General features: G+C 39.8%; 2 protein-coding genes across 4 annotated transcripts in view; one reads left to right on the top strand and one right to left on the bottom strand.

The window, feature by feature from the left end:
- Positions 1-22,258, bottom strand: part of veph1 (ventricular zone expressed PH domain-containing 1) — a 139,214-nt gene that overhangs the window by 93,857 nt on the left and 23,099 nt on the right. The gene's annotated exons all lie outside the window — the stretch shown is intronic.
- On the top strand, positions 1,072-11,828 carry ptx3a (pentraxin 3, long a). The gene is made up of 4 exons (XM_037677411.1): positions 1,072-1,370; positions 7,614-7,773; positions 8,086-8,516; positions 11,167-11,828. Exons 1-4 carry the CDS (start codon positions 1,232-1,234, stop codon positions 11,802-11,804), a joined length of 1,368 nt encoding a protein of 455 aa, XP_037533339.1. The 5' UTR covers positions 1,072-1,231; the 3' UTR covers positions 11,805-11,828.

The raw sequence follows: 22,258 nt of genomic DNA, 5'->3' as shown, positions 1-22,258 counted from the left end.
GATTTTTGCCACAACATCGGCCCACATTTTCGGGTTGTCAGCAGTGACGCGTAACAAACGTTGGTTTGTCGTCATTATCTGCATCGTTTTTAAGTCTATATTCTGATTTACCTCATTTTGTATTTTGCTTTGTGTGTTACCTGTTGTTTTGTCTGTACAGCACTTGGTTGGCCTTGTAGCTGTTTTAAGTGCTTTATAAATAAAGTGGTATGGTATGTAAACGTGACGCGTCAGCGGTGACACATAATAGATGCAACGTTTATGGCAAAGCGACATATTTCTGGATTTTTCCACTTTATTAGACATATTTGGACTTATGCAACTTATAGGGCGGTGCGATATGTACGGCGGAAAATATAGTAGTTTCAAAGCTATAAGTGAAGCGGTTTGCAGTCACATGATAAAGGCTATTCAGCATCTCTAAAACAAATGCAAGGTCAAAAACTATTAAAGCTGTGAAAGAAATGCTCTCTTTGCTGATGACAGTGTCCATGCAGAAAATGATTAAGTTTGCCACAATTGCACCCTCATTTCTTTATATCATGCTTTTATCGAGCAAGACTTTCTTAACTTGCTTTGAGTGACTTTAATTAATAGTTCTTCAGGTTTTCTGATGATTTTCCAAAGTTTTCCAATATTTTTGTCTGCTTTTTCAATTTGTTTCAACAGACCATTTTCAACAAAGCGTTAAGTTGTTGAGCCATTTTACTACGACTTACAAGGAAAATACATTAATAGTTTAGGAATAAGGTCACCGTGTAGGAGTTTATGATTAATTAAGTTAACATTTGTTAAAAATATTGTAGAGAAGCTCAGGCATCTCATTTCTGTGTAAGCCCTCTACATTACTGGGCTTCCTGTGAAATTATTACTCAGCAGATTACTCAGTGTTCAGGAAACCTAAATGAGAGACGGAGAGAACGAGAAGGAGGTGGGGAGTCATTAGGCAAGAGGAGGGACAAACACACACAGAGAGAAGGAGGTGGGGAGTCATTAGGCAAGAGGAGGGACAAACACACAATGACAGAGCGACGGGTTGAAAAAGAGTGGTGGACCTGAAGCTCTGGAGAAAGTGAGACAGACAGAGCAGCAAACAGAACACACGCAGAGGAAGACTCCCTCAAAACACACACACATACACAAAGTTAGACTGAGAGGCAGGGAGCAAATCTGAAGCCAAGAGGATACACTTGCTACACATCTCTCTCACACTCAATCAGGCTGCAGCAGAATGTTTCTCAGGAGGCTCCCCGAGGCCGTGTGTCTGCTGTCGGTGTGTGTGTGCGCGGCTCTTGCCTATGAGGATGTGCACGAGATCACTTACAGCAACAACTATGAGAATGAAATCACGCAGGAGGAGGAAACGCAAAGTGAGTGTTAAAACTTTAAGCAACGTCTTATTTTATCAGGTCACACTTGAAATGCAATGCAGTTACAGGTTAAAGAGGGTTTATTTGTTTGTTTTACTGTGATGGGGCTGGTGGTGGTCGGGGGTGGTGGTCGGGGGTGGCTTAGTTGTAAGGTGAGATCAGGACATTGATTTACGTCATTCTGTCAAGACACAGCAAGAGAGCAGCAACAGGCTGAAAACACTTCAAACTGAAAGTTTTCTTTTTGGTTTACCTCAGTTAAGTAGCACCATCATAATACGACTCCCAGAAATCAAAAAGTATAAGGAAAACATGTGAGTACTTTTTATTTTACAACCCAAACATTTGGTAACAGTAAGGTTGTGCAAACATTCAGATTTCTGTCGTATAACGTGATCTAACAGTTGAAATGTTGTGTTAGTTGGCCTAAAGGACGAGAAATTCAAAAAGAAGAGCTACAGCAAGTCCAGAATTAGGAATAAAGTTTTGTTAAATGAGCTGCATCAACCAATATGTTGCGCCTAAAAGTAGAAGACTCTTTGTCCACAATTGAGGAATTCTTTTCTCAAATTAAAGAAAAAGCCTTTAAGTTTTCTGTGTGCACACATGTGTGGTTTTGCATTAATGCCAGACAGCGGGGACGGAGCGACTGTGTGTGGTTTTGTGTGTGGACCTTTCACAGCTTGCATTGTGCATTTGTTTGTTTTTCTAAACCCCGCAGGGGGTGTAACTGCAGCCCCAGCGGTTAAGAGGCAGAAATCTGGGCATGCCGCCTGTAACATGACTAAATGGGATAGAGGGCAAAAACTCTGAGTCATTGAGCAGTAAAATACACACACAAATTAGAGCAGAGGAAAATGAGAGGGTGGGGGAAAATGGTATAGAAACTCAGAATTTATAATGAGCTCGCTGTGGGACGGAGAGGAGGTCAAACACGTGAGTTGAGCACTTTGTTTGCAGGTGTGTCAGGGAGAGGTCAAAGGCTGCAAGAAGATACAGGTCACTACTCCTAACCTCTTCAAATCTGTGAATCTTTGAGAGAAATTGAAATGAACAGGCAACATGAGAAAGAGGTCACGGCACGGCTTAGTTTCAGACCATTGTGCTGAGCCGCTGCAGAATTAAGTGACCTCAAAGGTGTCTTATCCTTCTGAAAAGGAACAAAGTGCTTATTTTTCATTAACTGAAAACCATCAGCTTGGTTATAGATGGTGGGAGGTGAGGAGGAGAGACGGACCCAAAGGCAGGGTTAGGAGGCAGCAAAGGGGCATGCAAATCCAGAAGCTTTATTTTAAAGATGGAGTGCTAAAATGAAAAGTGACCGAATAACCCCTGGAGCTGAGACAAGTCACAACGTCTTGATGTGTGCACGACATGTAAAGACGACAAAAATTAGAGAAATGTTTAGCCTCATTAGGGTCACCGTGGTAACCACACAGTTGTGTTTCTCGCTCTCTGACAATACTCTTAAAAAGACAGGCAGACAGAAATGCAGACTGGAAAGTAAACCTCACAACACACCGTGACTGTGCTAAGACAAGTAATACTAAACAGAATCCTAAATTGTAAGAGGCAACAAACTCTGGTTATCAAACATGTTAATTTTTATGTAACTACAATGTTTTGCATTGGGGGGCAGCTGTGGCTGAGTGGTTAGAGCAGTTGTCATCCAATGCAAGAGTTGGGGGTTCGATTACATCGGCAGTCACATGTCAAGTGTCCCTGGGCAAGACAATGAACCCCTCATTGCCTCCGATGTGTGTCCCATCAGTGTATGAATGTGACGAAGCTCTCACTCTGTATAGAGATCTAGAAGAGTGATGTATGAATGAGTAAATGAGGGCACACATTTTAGTGTAAAGAGCTTTGAGAATCTTGATAAGATAGAAAAGCGCTATTTAAGTGCCATTTACCATTTTGCAGAAGAGTAAAAGGTACGGTAAGTAAAAAGCCCCTTCATTTTTAGTTTGGACAAGAAACTTTTGTGCTCAGATACAATGAAAGTCAATGAAAGTTTGGATGTGTGCACTTTACACTCTGAGAAGATGTAAGAATAAATTAGGCCTTGAACCAACGAGAGAGACACTGTGTGAAAGAAAAGAAAAACTTACTATTTTTTAACGTATTTATGATGCAATTTTGATTGTCTAGTTGGATTTCTCTTAAGATGCAGGAGTAGCAACTGAATAATTGTGACACATATTGAAGAATAACTACCAACATGTAATAAGAGGGCTTTAGTCCTTTTACATTGGCAACGTTATTGAAGAACAATTGTGTGGTATAACTCAGGTGTGAAACAGGAAGACAATAAACAGGGAAGAGTAGTGTTCACAATAAAAGAGGAAAAAAACTCTTTCATCTCAGTTTTAACTGCATTTCCTCGATCATTAATATTATTCAGTAAAGTATATTTGGTTCTTTTGGATTGATAAATCAAAGGGAGTTTCTGCATGAACACTCATTTTGTCTTACTTTTAAATTGGTACATATTGAGAAGTCAAAATAAACAGTGCAGGCCTGTAATAATGCCCCCTTGGAGTAGATCTGAGAGTATAAACAGAGGCTCAGACGTTAACCAGAACAGCATGTGGGACACACATATATTCCCATTCCTTGTTGTTTTAACCCTCAGCTTTGTTTTACACCCTCCCAGTGCCCCACCACCATGTTTCTCTCTACTCCCAACAGGTCCTCCTCGTCTTTTTTCTTCCGTCTCACTCCTCGTCCCCAACACAAAGCTAGATATTCTCACAGGAAAAGCAGCTGTCAGAGCTCTTGGTTTCTTAAGGAAATTGCCCTGTTTCCTTCTCATGTTCTCTCCAAACAACTTGATATCCTCATTTGTTCCCACCTGGGCTTTTATTTTACCCGCTGTCCAACAACCTACTTCCACCCTCTTTACCATGGGATTTACACTACTTGTGTTTTTAATTAGGCAAATGTTAAAGAAAGGTCTTGCTTGCATGTTCTGAAGCTGCATATGTGGTTTCACCTGGTAGAGTTAACCCATCTGAAACTAATATTTCTACTTCCTAAGAGAAGGGTGAATGGAAAAGGCAACTATGAAAAAGTTATGAACAATATATTTTAGAGTTACATTTGAACCTTGAACCCTTGAAGGCTAAAATGAATTTGTTCTGTTTTTAAAACAACTCCATTCTCAAAATTGTCAGTGATTTATACAAATGCTTATTTTTAAAGCTTTACACCTCTGGTAATTTAGCTTTGTTTTATTTTACATACAGAAAAAAACTCTATGGTTAGTAGGTAAATATATAGGGGTGGCAGCTAGCTGTAGCACTTCCAATTTAGCACTGAAGCACACCATCCATGAAAATCAAACTATCTCTGCCAGAATAACACAAAACCTAATGAAATATAAGGGCTTGTGAAATATTGTTAACATAAATAGTTGGTTTTTTTTTATATTTGAGTTTTTCTAAGGTGGCACCAATCTGCTTTAGTCTTCTCCGCTTGGACTAGCCATTAGCTTGTTAATCAGTCAGGATGAAGCTTTATTTCTCTAAACTGAGCTGTACAAAGAGCTACGTTATTTATAGAGCTCGACCGATACGGAAACTTTGGCTATTGTCAATACAGATATCAGGAGGGGAAGGCTAATGCCGATAACCAATGGCTAAAACTTTTTAGCTTTGTCCACACCCAATAATTAATAAACAGCAGCTTTATAAACCTGTTTTAACACAAAGTCTTGAAACAGTCTTCTTAATGTGTGTTTACATTTTCTATCCTCCACTATTTATCCCAATCCTTAGTTTTTAGACCCACTGGCAGGTAGGCGTGGAGAGCAGGAATTTAAATTAAAAAAATGTATATTTAAACAACAAAACAAAGGCTCAAACTTACAGCAAAAACTTACGAGTGGATTATCAGGCAAAACAGGAGAAGGACAGAATGGGTCATCAGCTACACGGGAACAGAACAGAACAGAGGAGGATCAGGACGTCTGTGGTTGACAGATCAACGAGTGGACGTTTGGGTAGTGATGAGGAGAGGTTTAAATAAGGCAGAGGAAGAGTGCATAAGGAGTGCACCTGGGAAAGTTGCTGATTAGAGACAGGTGTGAATGGTTATTGACTGAAGAGACAGGCTGAGGATGAGAGGAAAATGACAGAACAGAGTGACAAATACAAGACGCAGAAAAGGAAAATAAAGACACAAAAATATAAAGAAAATAGACAAAGGGACAGATTATGTCACTATTCATCACAAAGTTATCAAGTGTGTTACAAAAATATAAATTAAACAAAGAAACGGCCTTCCCTGTTCATTGTTTAAACAGTCAGTCCATTATGGTGAAGTCTAATTAATACTGACCACAGCAGCGGTTTTTTTCTTTGCAGAGACGTAAAGATTTCAGACCAACAGTACATTTCATTGAGGACGACAAAGATAAAGTTACTAACACTGATATGTGTTTACCTCAACGTTAGCTTTATTGTTCTGGATAAAGTTTTACAAGGCAATAATCTATGCTAGGTTATTTAAACATTAGCTTGCTAATTTGAGAGGCACATAGCTCATGACAAGCAGGTTGGAGGATTGAAGAGAATTTATTATTGTTGATTTATTTTACAGATCAGTTACAATAAACATACCATGCTGTTCAGCAAAATACGCTACACAGTATTTAGCTGTTCCCTGCTTCGGCTGTGCTGAAAGTGAAACTTAAAGTGTATGACCATGACTTGAACGTAGTCCACATGTGCCCTCTGCTGGATACATTGTATAATTACGCTTTTTGCATGTAAGGACACGGCTCCTTCCCAGTGTTTATATCTGCGCACAATGGGACAATTATTACAAATACCGATATGTCCACAAATGTGTATATCGGCCTAAAAATATCATCCCAACCGATATATCGGTTAGGCTTTAAATATTTGTTCATAACTTACCAAAGAACCCCACTCCAGAAGATCTAAATTATCCCTGTAAGAGGAAATTATGGACTTCTGTGAAACAAGAGGCTGTGTCTTTGGTATTTGTGTTTGGGTAAAGTTTGGCGTTAATAACTTTGCAGTCTATTTTTTTCTATTTTATTCTTTGCAGGGCAGAACACCTGAGTGGTTAGAGCAGTCGTCCTCCAATGCGAGAGTTGGGGGTTCAATTCCACCAGCAATCACATGCCAAAGTGTCCCTGGGCAAGACACTGAACCCCTCATTGCCTCCGATGTGTGACCCATCGGTGTATGAATGTGATAAAGTAGTCAAGTCAAGTCATATTTATTTATAGAGCACAATTTAAAACAGATAGGCTGTTATCAAAGTGCTTAACACTAATGGTAACACTAAGAAATAAAAAGCAGTAAGAATATACCTTAAAAAATTAAAACAACAGCATTAAAATGAAGACATGGAACAAGATATACTAAATCAACTCACACAGTATGAAACGCCAGAGAGAACAGATATGTTTTTAGCAGGGATTTGAACACAGGAAGGGAGGTGGCATGCCTAATGTTGGGGGGTAGGTTGTTCCACAGTTTGGGACCAATGACTGAAAACGCCCGATCTTCTCGGAGCAAGCAGCTGATCGGATGATCTCAAAGCCCGAGAGGGAACATATGGTTCCAGTAGCTCAGAGAGGTAGATGGGTGCGAGGCCATTTAGGCACTTATAGGTCAGGAGGAGAATTTTGAAATCAATCCTAGTTCTCACAGGAAGCCAGTGTAGGGAGGACAGAACTGGTGTGATGTGCTCATACCTCGGTGTACCGGTTAAGAGCCAAGCTGCAGCATTCTGGACGAGCTGTAGCCGTGAGATAGAGGCCTGGCTGACCCCAGCATACAGTGAATTACAATAGTCCAGGCGGGTTGTGATGAATGCATGGACTAGTGTCTCAAGGTCGGGTCTAGACAGCACTGGCTTGAGCTTAGCTACCTGCCGCAGTTGGAAGAAGCTTCTCTGCAGAACCGAACTGATCTGTTTGTCGAACTTAAAATCCGAGTCAAAAACCACTCCGAGGTTTTTAACAGAGTGCTTCAGATAAGGCTGAAGGGAGTCCAGGTAAGTAATGACTCGTCTTTGAATAGATGCAGTAGAGTCCTGTATGAATGGGTAAATGAGGGTACAGATTGTAGTGTAAGAGCTTCGAGTATCTTGATAAGATAGAAAGGCGCTATATAAGTACAGTCCATTTACCATTTATTCCAATTAGCTCTCCAGTACAGAATGTAACTTGTTTTCATCTCTTCAACATATCACCCTTTTCTGCAGCTACACAGAGTTCAGGCCCCTGCCAGTCTTCAGACCTGACAAAATGGGACAAAGTCTTCTCCATGCTGGAGAACAGTCAGATGAGGGAGAACATGTTGCTTCAGTACACCAGTGATATTGTCAAAGTGGAGATGGGGTCACTGCGCGACGAAATGCTCAGGTAAGTTAAAAACAAACAAATAAATAAATAGGAAGAAATGAATTTATGTAATGATTTTCATAAACTGGATAAAAAAATAATTTATATCTGAGAAATATAGCTTTATAAGCAGCTTATTGTTTTGATCAAGTACTAACTTTTTAAAATACTTCTAATTCTGTTCAAAAGCTTCCTAAATGTATTAATTTTAGTTTAAATGGTAGTAAAAGCTTTTTAACACAAGACTCTGCTGCTGAAGGAAGCTATTTAAGCAAAGGAATAAAGATCTTACTCCATGAAGGTATAAATCTTTTTGGACTGGTCATTTGTCAGGTTTGTAGCCCAGTATGGTGGATCCTGTGGGACAGCAGTGGAGACAGCAGGAAGACAGATGGGCATGCAGATAGAGGCTCGTCTTCAAGAAACTCTGGAGCAGCTCAAACTTGATGATCTGACCTCTGTTGCTGGTAAATCTATTGGGAATCCCCACCACCTGGAGGCCATGCTGCAGCAGCTTCTCACAGCGGCACATACACAAGCGTCCAAACTCTCTAAGATGGAGAGTAACTGCCTCAGCAGCTCTGGAGCCGGGACGGGGACGCACTCCAAGACTGGATTTCGGCTCAAAGGGGATGAAGGGACTGGCCACAGTGAACAGGAGGTGACATCAGGGGAGGCAGTTTTAGATAGGGTCCTTGCTGCACTGCAGGTGGTTAGAGATGAACTAAAAGAATTGAAGTCAAGGCAAAGATCCCTACCTGCAGGTAAAACATCTCTTTAACCATCAGCAATATGTCTGTGTTCCTGTTCTGTTTCCTTTAGTTTGTGTTCATTCTCCATACAATTTGAACTTCCATCTTCAGTTTTTCTAAACTCAAGAAAAATACCACACAAGATCTTATGGGTCTTACTTGTAAATTCTGTCATAAAGCTTAAAATGTCCTCAAGAAAAGGCATTCTTTCTGTCTCACTAGCATCACTAGTATTGTATAAAACAATCGAGTCGAGGAAGATCGGCTGGCTCACAAGCATGTGGTGAACTGGAAATACCCATTTTGACAAGTCGCTCTTTAAAATGTAAAAAAAAAGTACAATTATTTAAGTCATGAACTGACTGAATACACCTTTTAAAAACTGGTCAGACTTAGTACAGAGGGGGTGCACTCAGTCAATCGCCACGAAAACCACACCAATGAGCCTCGAGAAAGTAGAACCAGATGGAAACCACCATGAATTTAAACACACAAAAACACTCAAAGGCATGTTGAAAAGTTTGAGTGGCAGAAATATGAGACACATGAACGGTCAGTTTTGGGATATCCTGATTTAGTAAGCAGCAGTGACAGCGTTAGGGGGAAAAAGTGGGTATGAAAAGAAAAAGAAGAGCAAAGAAAAAATTAGAAATGATGAAGAGATTACATAAAAAAGCACAGAGAGGGAAGCAGAATAAAATAAACAGATTAGGACAAAAAGAGAGACTGTAGCATGGTAAATTTCACGATCGCCTACAGATACTTCAGTTCAGTGATTTGTTAAAATGAAGATCTAGCAAAAAACACATTCAGATCAAATAATAAAATCAGGAAGATAAACATTTCAGAAAAACTGAAACAGAGTCAGCTATTTAAAGTTTAAAGTTTCAAAACCTGGGTAAAAAGATAAATAAGCTAAATACATTAATGGTCAGTGTTAGTGGAACCAATTCATACATACCATATTTTCCGGATTATAAGTCGCTCTTTTTTTCATAGTTTGGCCAGTCCTGCGACGTATAGCCCAAAGCAACTTATTTATGTTTTTTCCCCTATTCATGACGCAATTTTTGACTGACGCGTTAAATGTTCATTCATACTGACATGAACCAAAGAGTAAACATTACCATTTGCAGCCGCGAGAGGGCCCTCTAGGCTTTTGACAACTACATGTTGTTCCTCTACTGCTAAATGCCCCCCTCCCAAACATTCACTTAGAGACAACTGGGAAAAACTTAACACAATTAAAATGCATCCAAAAAGAAAATGCTAATCTGCAGGTTACAAACTGCAGGTAATAAAATACGCAAACGGGTGGGGTCCGCGCAGTCTGCCCGGGGGAATCAGCTTGGCGGAAGGGACGGCCGCTCAGAGGGAAAGGATCCGCCCTCGCGGGGGACCTTCCCCCTATGTCTGGCTGGCTCCTGCCAGGTGCATTTCCACCAGGGTGGTGTGCAGCGACCGGCTCTGGATCGGCACGGAAGGGTCCGGCGACGAAGGTGGCTTGCGGCTCCAGCCATGAGCTCTACAGCGTCACCCCGCCCGGACCTCGCCACGCACCACATGTATCACTTTGCTCTTCCTCCCTGCTCTGGTGGCAGAGGGATGGGGCCCGCTCAATCCTGGCAAGGCTGCCAATTGGGACGGACTGTTCTCAGTGTGACCCCACTGCACCGCCCAGGGCAAGGACCGGCGCACGTTCCCTGGGTGCAAGGGGTCAGTGGCGATGCATAATAAATGTGACATATACTTCAAAGCGATTTATATGTTTTTTCTCTTCATTGAGCATTTTTTGACTGATGCGATCTATACTCTGGAGCAACGTATAGTGCGGAAAATATGGTAGTTCATGCCAGAGTTTTAAAAAGGACCTTCTTATGTTAAAAGCTTCTACCCCACCAAATCTTAGCTTTACAGTGTATCTGTACAACTGACCGAGTTATAAAGACAGAGAGAGAAACGAGGGAAGGAACAATTCCTAATAAAATCCACTGACCACAAGCTGAGCTTTTAATGCCTCTCATTCAAAAAATCTTTAAATTAGGGGAGAGTGATCCATTTGCTTTTAAAGCTTATTGTAGCAGCAACAGTGGTAGCTTTTTCCAATTTTAACCTTCTTTCTCGCTCAAATTTGAAATGGGTTTAATGATTTATTCCAGCATAAGATTGTGTGGCATTTTGTGACATAAAATACGGCCTTTTGAAAACTAAAACTGGCTCTTGCAAAACTACATAAAGTAACATACATCTCCTTAGGCTCAGAAACACTGTATGTGTCTATAGCAGGGAAATGGGGACACCCATTCATGCTTTTTACAAATATAAAATTGGCCACATTTATTTCTCCCACCTAGCCTAGATTTTCTCAAACCTAATGAGCAAATTTCTTGCAGAAGAAATGTATTTTATTTGTTACAATGGTGGCCATCAACTTTGTTTTTCTCCTCAATTGATCTAAAGAACAACATGCGTTAGATCACCTTTGAATAACATTTTATTCTTCAGTTAAACATTTAACATATTGTTACGCTGTCTGTGGTTACTCAGTTGTTTTTCTAACATTTTTATTGCTCAATAAGACAACAAAAAGTATGTGTATAAAAACATTACTTTTACTTAGTGGTTAAAAGTGGCTAAATACATCTATTTTCTTGTTGCTCAGGGTGTGACATGGCGCTGCTCTTCCCTATGCGCTCCCGCCGCATCTACACCGCTGTCCTTCCAGTTGCCTCTCTGTCCCTGTCCTCCTTCACTGTCTGCATGTGGGTCAAGCCGAACATTGTCTCCAACAAAACTGTGCTCCTCTCCTACGGAAACCGCAAGAACCCATATGAGATCCAGCTTCTGCTTGCCCAAACCTCTGCCCTTTTTACCGTCGGAGGAGAAGCTCACCTGGTGGAAGCCGGGGGTGTGGTGAAGCCGGGGCAGTGGATCCACCTGTGTGGAGCTTGGTCTTCTGAGCAGGGCCTGGCGACTCTGTGGGCAGATGGTAATGAGGTAGCATCCTCACCCGGCGTGGCTGAAGGACACGTCTTACCTGCTGGAGGCTCGCTCCAGCTGGGGCAGGAAAAAAACGACTGCTACATAAGCAGCGCAACGGGCTTCGAGGTGTCGTTTGATCCAGAGATGGCGTTTGCAGGGATGATGACCTCGGTGAACATATGGGACAGAGTGCTGATGAAGAATGAAATTTCCCAGATGGCTTTGCAGCAAGGCCAGGGCTGTCAGCAGAGGGGGACCACAGTGGCGTGGGGTGTGACGGAGATGGTGCCACACGGAGGGGCTCAGTTTGTCTACTAATTCATCCTGTTTGTGATTGTATTCAATACCTACATAAAAAACGAGATTTCAAGCTGAAAGACACTTAAAACTCTCTTTATCAACTCTGTTACTATATAGTTTTAACTGTTTTATTACGAAGACTGGAATTTTTAGAATCATATAGATATTATCATGAAAACAAACAGGAAAAATCCAGTGCTGTGAGAGACTGCAGTTTTGTTTTTGACATATCATTTTCAACTCTTTCCATTACACACAGACATGAACTCACACATTCACACACTTGGCTCAGAAAACTTACATTATTCCAGGAAACACACTGCAAGCAACATTCACATAAAACATACCAAGAGTACAAGGCAAGAGTATTTTGTTAAGCTGCTTCTGAGCCACTAAACAGAGTAATGACCTAACAGCCAACAAGTTAAGGACAAGATCAGACACAGTGATGAGGGACTATTCTGTAATTCTAAGATGGAGCTTTCCATTTCTTTTATCAAGGTTTTAGAGAAGTGCAATTAAGCATTTCTACATATATTGATTCAGCAAAATAAAAGCCTTTACTTTCTATCTGTGCAGTTCTGTCTAATAACTAAGCCATTACTAGATTGTTATAACTGCAGGCAAAAGATATGAACACATTTTTTGAATACTGTTAAATACATGTAATACATGCTTGAAACTATGTACTTGCCTTTATTTTAAGCACAAAAACTTTAGACATTGTGTTATTGTTTTCTTACAACTTTTATAAATATGTGAAAGGTTTCAAAACACTTTTATATTACAAACCGAAACTTTGTGTTTATATGAATATGCTACATAAATCTTAATTTTGTCTCATTTCATTGCAAGATTATGTGTTCAGCTGTTTATTTTAGTTTTTCTAAGTTTGTGAGGAAAATGTTTACATTCTTATCTTGTATTTCTAATCTTGTATAGGTAAGTTGTATTATACTGTACATTGTTACTGTTCACGTGAAAATATAAAACAGAATGTATTTTGTACATAAATGTTGGCATACCATGTGTGGGTGAATGGAAAGCAAAGTATGAATAAACATTTCCAGTTTGGGTATCTGTCTTGCTAAATAAACATATTTTTCTCAATTATCAAGAGTGCATTTAAACCTTTAAAGTCTCCTTAAGTTACTTGTCATTAAAAATCTCTTATTCAGTTAATGGGGTAAATCGGTGTGTTTGACATGACTACTGTCAGGGGAAGTTTGGTAAAGGTCAAGGATGTTTATCACTAACTAATGTTAAATTAATGTTGAACCATGTGTGTGAGTTCAGAGAGTTCTTTTCTCTCAGAGAGGGGCTGCCGTGATCCTGCATGTACAGCTGGGAGGCCGAGGTCATCAGGCCTGTGGGAGATGATAAACGTATATTAACTATTCTCGCACACTGTCCGGTGCAGATTCTCGCAATCGGGCTTCAATGAAACATCTGTGTAAGTGACCGTCTGTCCTTGCAAGTAAAACTTGGTTAAAAAATCTTCTGTCATCTTGTGGCTTCTTTAGGTAATTAAGATGAATACAGAATATTTTTATCCAACGACTACCAACTCAAACTAGTAAAAAGTAAAATATTTCACGAATTTTAAATCTGATCTGTGTCTGTTCAATCAATCTTGAAAGAAGGGAAAATGAGAGAGAATCAGAGTTGTACATTTTGGTCTGTCCTCTTAAACCTCCTAGAAGGAAGAGCTGAAAAAGACCAGATGAAGAGTGCAGCTGTACTATAATACTGACTGACTTCGAACAATTCAAGCAGCCAGCAACTTCATGAAACCTCAGGAAACTGTGTCGGTTTGGGGAAGAATGAATGTTTTGTACAAAACTTGTACAAACTCCAGTCACAATGAATAAATTAGGACGTGCTGGCAGACCCCTGGGATAAGTGGTTCTATAGACCCTCCATTAATCTTACAAATTTACCCTAAAAATCACCATCTTGTCTGCATATACATTGATAACACCGGAATATTAAGCAAAGTAAAGTAAAGTGCTGTGTGTTGTCATCATTGTGTGTTCCCATACAATGGTGAAATTGGTTCTCTGCATTTAACCCATCACATGTGAGATATATCCAGGTGGAGCAGTGGGCAGCTACTCATTCAGCCTTTATTTATACAGGTTAGTCTCAGTGAGTCACGAGGACTCATGTACAAGAGAGACCTGTTTTAAACAAATATACAGATAATACACGACAATAAACAGTCATAAAATGCATATAAAATGAAAAGGAAATAAAAGTAGCGATATAAAACAAAATAAAATCAAGCTACATTACGAAACAAATAAAATACTAAAGGTTATGTAAGCGCCCGGGGAGCAGTTAGGGATTGGGTGTCTTGCTCAGAGACACCACGGCATGTGGGAATGGTGGGGAGTTGAGACGTGACTTTCTGGTCCCAGGTCGGCTGCCCTGCCTCTACCCCATCTCAGCCACAGCTAAAACAACAATTTTAAAGGCAAAAAGCTACGTTTGGTGAATTAAAACAATGTAATTTTCAGTTATTTTGAACTGAGCAATGGACTAATTGTGATGTATTTTTTTAAATATAGTATCACTCTTTTGAGTTGATTTATTTTTATTTATTTATTAACCTTAATGCAAATCCCACTGAGGTCACAGATCTCATTTGCAAAAGAGGACTGGGCCTGAACGCAGCCTAATATGAAAGTTTTTAGACTATTGGAGGAAATAGGTGTTTCTCCCACAAGGAGAACATGCAAACCACACACAGAAAGACCCACGTACAAACCGGGGCTTGAACCCAGGACCTTCTTGCTGTGAGAGAACAGTACTAACCACTAACCCATCGTCCTGCCAATTTAATATATTTTGACAAAGTTACATAACTCAAAGTCACCTGTTCAGTGTCAAGCTTTAAGAGTTTTATTACTGAGAATCAACGTGTGTTATGAAGGTCATGTTTGAAACTGAAACTGTATTAACTTTCTTTTCACTAAGAAGCAAACTAAGCAAACAAAATTAACTGAATCCATATGAAATTTGTCATTTATATTTATATTTTATCAATAAATGCATTATAGTTAACATGCTGTTAGTTCCAAGTATCAACAAGTTGTTTTTACCCAAGCACCCCCGGGTCACAGTTATGAGTCTCAGATTTGTCTCTTCTTGCCTGCTCCTCCCTTCGCCTCCACTCCTGTCTGCTCCACTCCAACTAACGTAGCCTCCACCTGCACAACCGCACCTCCTCCTCCGCGTCTCTCTCAGGTGGAGGAGTCAGTGAACATGATCTCTGACAGTCGTTTTTTTTTTTAATCTGCCAGTTTTGATATCTCTCCAGTTCTTTTTCAAACTTATTCTGAAAAAAAAAAAATTTTTATTTTGAGCACCGCTCTCGAACTTCCTTCCCTGACATGTGGACAGCTGTCAGTCAATCAATGAGGGACACACCTCAAATCTAGCAATACGCACTCTGATTGGTCAGCTCCTGGACTATCGGCCAGTGAGTCCACGTGGGTCACTTTTAATTTGGATCAATCAGCAACCACAAACATGCATTGAAAGTGATTGACAGATATTTTTGCTGGTTCTTTATTTTTTCCCCTTGTCCTGTCCAGCATTGTGACACTTAGAATTATTGTCTGAGTGTTAAAGTGATGCTGAACAGATTTACCTTCACAAGCAGAGCATTATGGCTGGCCTTAATGCTCTGCTTGATATAAAAATAAAATTTTATTAGAATTTGCTATGGGCTTGTTTCAGATGTAATGGACACGGGGACGAAAAACAAAGAAGATAACAAAGCAGAAAAGTGAGAGAAGAGTTCAAATGTAAAGATCAATCAACCTTTATTTAGACAGGTAAATCCCATTGAGCCTCGAGGACTCATTTACAAGGAGATAGGAATAGAGAGAGAGAGATGGATAAAGAGAACATTCAAAAAGCGTTCAATACAAAAACAACTGGACTTTATTTGTAACAGAAGACGTTTCGCTCCTCATCCGAGGAGCTTTCTCAATTCAAAGAGCAGAGAGTGAGAGATTCAGGTTATAAGGCTGAGTGAGATAAGACACACACACATATGTAGATTGGCAATTCACACCTAAACAAACATTAACAGCAAGAGTCTTTTGTTCCTCTAATACACAGATGAGGCCCCTCTGTTCCCATCAGGTGTGAAAAACCGGCTGGGAATCTGTTTTAAAGTTGCATTATAGGTTTTTGAAAGTGGTGTGAATTGCCAATCTACATATATGTGTGTGTGTGTCTTATCTCACTCAGCCTTATAACCTGAATCTCTCACTCTCTGCTCTTTGAATTGAGAAAGCTCCTCGGATGAGGAGCGAAACGTCTTCTGTTACAAATAAAGTCCAGTTGTTTTTGTATTGAACGCTTTTTGAATTCATCATGTCCTGGATGACTGAGAATCTTCACCAGCATAAAGAGAACACAAATCAACATCACTGAAGTCTGCCTCTAGACCTGCGGAAAAAAAGACAAGACAAAACCAAGAAACCACAACAACAAACAACATATATAATGATACTTGTAACATCATTAGAAAGTATTTTATAAAGTAAATTGTAATACAAGATGTGTTTAGTGGCCACCACAACCCAACTGAGTGTGTATCTGATAAACACCTGAATCTAAACACCTGTGTGAGCATGCTTATCACTATAAGGTTTCTCCATAAGAATGTTCAATAGTGGATGTGGGGACCTCACAAACCCGTCCCCACAGGACATGATGGTAGCACAGGGAAGACCGGAACCACAGACACACAGAGGCCCCCAAGCCCGAAACTCCGGGAGTCCCCCAACAGGGACACCTGCACCCCCCAGAGAGAGAAGCAAAGGGAAGCCCCGGGCGATCCCCAGCAGCCACAATGCAGAAACCCCAGGAGGCTGCAGTGACGAGTCCACAGGCCCCACCGGCAACCTGCCCCTCCAGAGTGGATCCGGCCATGGACACCGAGCCCCGAGTCCCGAGGCCATACCACCCCCCAACAGAGGCCCGACAGAGCCAGGGCACCCAGACCCCCGCAGGCAGCCACCAGGGCGGGCCCGCACACACCCCACTACACAGCCCCAGCTGCTGAGAGCCGCCAATGCACTGGCGGCAGGGGGGCCCACCACCAGAGGGGAGCACAACCCACCAAATGGTGGGGGTGGGGGGGTGGTTGATTGATCCAAGAGAGGGGACCACCCAAAACCCAACTTGAGACATAAAATTGGGGGGAGTGGTGGCGCAGAGGTTAGAAGATGGGCCAGTGATCGGAAAGTCGCAGGTTCAACTCCCGGTATTGTGAAGATCAAAATGTGGGTGGAAAAGGTGGAACACCCACACCCCCCTCCACCCTCATTCTCCCCACTCTGGGCCCATGAGCAAAGTCCTTAACCACCATCTGCTCCCTAAACAGGTCTCTCTTGAAAATGAGTTCTCGTGGCTCAATGAGTCTACCTGTATAAATAAAGGGTCAATGAAAAATAAAATTGGCTGCTCAAAATGCAGCTATACAGCTTACTATTCACAACTACCGTAATTGCCAGTGTACAAGCCGCTACTTTTTTCTCACACTTTGCACCCCGCAGTTTATATGCAGGAACGTTTAATTTATGTATTTTTTTTTAATTAATTCTCACAAGTTACATTTTTATATTTTATTTTGACAGACTTCCTGCCGTCTCTCTGTAACTTCCTGCCACTGACTAACATTTTCCTTTGACAGAACTGGGTGCTCGTGGCTCCCAGCACCCACCCCTCTTGGGGGCAGGCGTTTGTGACACAGAGAGAATGCCCTCAGGTATCCACATGCACGACACTTGCTCAGGGTTTCAAATTCCCTATACCATAACTCCACCCACTCTGTCATCAGTCAGTCAAGACTGATCCATATTTAAATACAAGTTAAAACAAATCTTTCTGTGTAGTAAATATGAGTTTAAATATCAGTATCTCCTTTAAGCTTAAATGGGCGCATGAAATGCAGCGGAGACGACGAACTGGAGGAGGGGCTCTTCCCCTGTCCTCCCTCCTGCTCATATGAGTTCTTTGCTGAGTAGAAATCACGTCAAATTTATTTAGAAAGTACATTTAAAAACAGCAGTTGTTAACAAACGTGTTTAACAATAAAAATCAATGGTACTAATTTAATGAATATTTACCATATTTTACCGGTACTATTTGACTTCTAGTCACATGACCTCATTAAGACTTCTGGGTAATATTTACCGGTATATAATTTTTTAATAATTTCAGTTACGTAGGTGTTTATCACTGTTCTGTCCAGTGATTATGCTTAGATACAGTCGTTATTGTGTTCATTTTGTAGGTAGAATGGTTTAACTATGAGTCAGACAGTGAAGCATCATGAAGACTCGTGACGATCTTGCAGTCTGTGCGCGTGTTGAAAGCAAGCTATAGTCTATGAAACGCCACCCGGTGGGTGATTTTTGTACTACAACAAGAAAGCTGCACACTGCCAGAGCTGGGCACAGATCCTGACAATGAACGGTGGATGTCCGTGGCTTCATAACCGGAGCCTCTTATTTATGTACAAAATTATGATTTATATTATATTTAGTATATGCAACTTAGAGACAGGTGTGTTCTGTAGCCTGAGAATTATGGTACTCAGAAGTCGGTAACAAAAATAAACTATTTTCTCACAAATTTGAAGAGAAAAATGTAATCTGTATAGTCTCTGGTTAAGACCTTTTTCATGGGTGTTTATTAATACATATGTCTAAATATATAAATGTGTCTAATGAACATGGATTATCACAGGTAGCTAGTTGATTTGTCAACAATTGCTGCCCAGTGAGATACTACCCTAAATACTACCTAATCATAATTTATTACTAACAAAACACCAACAATTACATCTGTAAGTGTATTCAAGTATAATATAATTTAAATTGAGCCTGTTTTATAATAAAAAATGTTTTTTTCCATAACAGCTGAAAAGGATATTCTGTTCAAATATTCAAATAAATAAGGAAAAAAAAAAATCTAGGACTTATTTATGTTTAATTAATGATTGATTAAAATAGTTGGCATTAAAAATAAAATCCAAACTGTGCTGATAAAATAACACATAGTTCGTGTTGTATCCAACTCAAGTTTCCTTTTTTCCCTACAGCTATAACTTATTTGTACATATGTAACTGTGACCAGCCTTAAAAAAAAAAAAACTTCTCACAGTGCCTGCCATCTGATCCAACTCTCTGCACCCCATCTTTTTAAACCAGGGAATAAAACCTACATATGGTTTGCAGCAGAATGGCCACAAAAGACAAATATGTTTCATTGATGACACATTCCAGACTTCACTTTTTACCTTAAGATCATGTTTTACTTTAAGATGGATGGAGCTCTTGGTACTAAATCCCTTAGGGTCAAAGAAAGCTCACATATTGTAAATGTGTACTTCTGAGTGAGGCGTTTGACGATGACTGAATCCTGCTGTAGTCATAAAACCTTCACTTTAAATCCTGATGTTGGCCTTCTGTAACTAATACACACACACACACATTGGCTCCTAAATCTCAGTATACGCTGAACAGACATAAACATGAGCCTAATACAACTAAACACTTATTATAAACAGTGTCATACCAGCATAATACTTTCTAAAGAATGCATGGAAGAGAAAAAGCGGCTATGTATCCATGCAGTCATGCCCTGGCGTCAGTAATAAATACACTTGAGTGCGGTCCATACATTCTGCTGGCTCACATCCTCAACCCATCATCAGCTTCATCTTTGTGTTTAGGTTATGATTTCAGAATGAGCCATTCATCCGTCTTGTTGAACAAGAAGGCAGCAGGAGAAGGAACTGGTCAGAGAACAGTAGATGACCTCAGCAGGGAGGCATGAGCAGTACTCGAGGAAATGTAAATTAGAAAGCTCTGCAATGATGCTTTCCAGCAAGTCGTGTTAAATTACATCTTTTTTCTTTCTTCTTTATGACACGTATCATTTTCCAAGTTTAATAAGATTTTCTGTTGGCTGATAAATCTCTACAACTTAAACATATATTCTGTAGCACACTCTGAAAGATAAAACAAACACACTCATAAATATATAGTAAAGTTTTCTGCAAACGTATGAGCGTTGTAAGACAAAAGTTTAGAAGCTCACAAATACTATAACGCTTCTGATCTTACGCTGCTGATTATATCATGCTGCTGTATTCATTCAAACCTATCTGCTCACTACAGACTCATGTTCGGGCTGCTGTTGTTACACTGTAATGTCTTGCATTATTAATGTTTAGCGTATATCTTGGATCTCTTAGTGTACCGTTTGGCGTTCGTTCAGCGTATATCTTAGTGTATATCTTAGATCCTTATTAAAGTTTCTTTTGAAACTTTATATTTTTGCTATTTTTGGGTGTAACTGGGACCCCGAGTACATAATTTCGTTCCGCCTCATGTACCATGTGGTGACAATAAACTTGAACTTGAATAATATAATACTATCCAACAAAAACTACAGGGGACCGTATATTCTTGCAACATTTTTAGTTGACTTCGTCTTAGTGTAACAAGGGTGTGATTATTGTTTTAGCCTTTGTTTAATGATCCAGTATACAGTATAGTTGTGTTTTCTTCTCCCAGTCCAAAGTACTTGTAAAGTTCTTTGGAGACTTTGGTCATCGGTGTGTGTTTTTTTTTATTTTTTTATTTTTTATAAATGTTTAAAAAAATTATAGTCAGTATGGTAAACATACAATAGGCGTATTATAGGATAAATAATTTAGATTTAAATACAATTTACAAATGATAAATAAAGAGTAACCTTAACAGTTGTAGGATTTTTTTAATGTGACTTTAAGAATGCACAGCTTAATGTACTAAAGAGTTTATAAACTACTTTTAGAGAGAAGTTAAGCATTAGTAATGTGTTTCTGTCCGGGGTCAGCCTTGTATGCATGTCTGCTGAAACTTTCCTTCTGTCCATTTCTTTCCAGTCTGCCTCGCTCATAAAAAAAGCTGTGTAATAATGTAAGTAGTGTTGTATTATGTGATGGCTTTGGGGGTCTCATAAATCTTTCAGAAAGAAACTATATACGTCCCTTGCGTAACAAACATCCAGGAACCTGATATATATGTGTGTGTGTGTGTGTGTGTGCAGGGGGAGTAGTCAAGTCTAAGACATCATAAAGCACATTAAATGATATATTACTATACTTTTTTTTTATTTCTTATAGGCCTCTATAATTCAATTTAACTTTATTGTCAGAAAAAAGTTTGACAAAAGAATAACATACAGAGACAATTGCAAATAATTTCAACCCTGGTGATTGTTTTGTTCTTGATTAGTCAGTCTTTGTGCAAAGAACACAACAACTGGACTGCCAGCTGTGGTAACATAGGAACTAAATGTAAAGTTTCAATTACAAAGTCAAAAAAAGCAAAAGAGTTTTAAAGAAAACAGTGGACAACTTAAGAAGCACATGATCAACTAGAATATGTTCCTACTTTGTCCTGTAAAGAACATTTTTGTGCAACTTTTAAAATATATTGTAGGTTAAATGGTGGAGTTAAAAAAATCAAAAAAATCAAATTAGTCTATAGTGTTGCTTGAAAGTTTGTGAAGCCTTTATAATTTTTCTATATTTCTGCATAAATATGACCTAAAACATCATCAGATTTTCACATAAATCCTAAAAGTGGATAAAGAGAACACAGTTAAACAAATGAGACAAACATATTATACTTGGTCATTTATTGAGGAAAATGATCCAATATTACATATTTGTGAGTAGCAATAGGATGAAAACCTTTGCTTTCAATATCTGGTGTGACCCCCCTGTGCAGCAATAACAGCAACTAAAGTTTCTGGTAACTGTTGATCAGTCCTGCTCACAGGCTTGGAGGAGTTTTAGCTCAATCCTCTGCACAGAACAGCTTCAACTCTGGATGTTGGTGGTTTCTTCACATTAACTGCTGCTTCAGGTCCTTCCACATCTGTACTGGATTAAGGTCAGGACTTTGATTTGGCCATTCCAAAACATGAACTTTATTCTTCTTGAACCATTCTTCGGTAGAATGACTTGTGTGCTGAGGGTCATTGTGTTGCTACATGACCCACCCTCTATTCAGATTCCGTTCATGGACAGATGTTCTGATGTTCTCCTTCAGATTTCTCTGATATAATTCAGAATCCATTGTTCCATCAATGATGACAAGCTGTCCTGCCCCAGATGCAGCAAAACAGGCCCAAACCATGATGCTACCACCACCATGTTTCACAGATGGAATAATGTTTTCATGTGGTGTTCTTCTTTCTCCAAACACAGCACTTTCCATTTAAACCAAAAAGTTTTATTTTGGTCTCATTTTGTCCATAAAACATTCTTCCAACAATCTTCTGGCTTGTCCACGTGATCTTTAACTAACTGCAGGTGAGCAGCCATGTTCTTTTTGGGGAGCAGTGACCCCTTCAACCCTGCCATGAACCATTGTTGTTCAGTGTTCTAA

This window comes from Nematolebias whitei, chromosome 6 (genome assembly GCF_014905685.2).
Source record: "Nematolebias whitei isolate Nwh7 chromosome 6, NemWhi1, whole genome shotgun sequence".
Lineage (NCBI taxonomy): Eukaryota > Metazoa > Chordata > Actinopteri > Cyprinodontiformes > Rivulidae > Nematolebias > Nematolebias whitei.
Note: the sequence above shows the minus strand (reverse complement) of the source record. Positions and strands in the feature narration are given on the sequence as shown.

Bases quoted from the DNA above. Each gene is read 5' to 3' on its own strand.
- ptx3a (XM_037677411.1), top strand. From the start codon at position 1,232: ATGTTTCTCAGGAGGCTCCCCGAGGCCGTGTGTCTGCTGTCGGTGTGT. The intron at 1,371-7,613 runs GTGAGTGTTAAA...CCTTTTCTGCAG, and splicing joins GCAGGAGGAGGAAACGCAAA to CTACACAGAGTTCAGGCCCC. The intron at 8,517-11,166 runs GTAAAACATCTC...CTTGTTGCTCAG, and splicing joins GCAAAGATCCCTACCTGCAG to GGTGTGACATGGCGCTGCTC.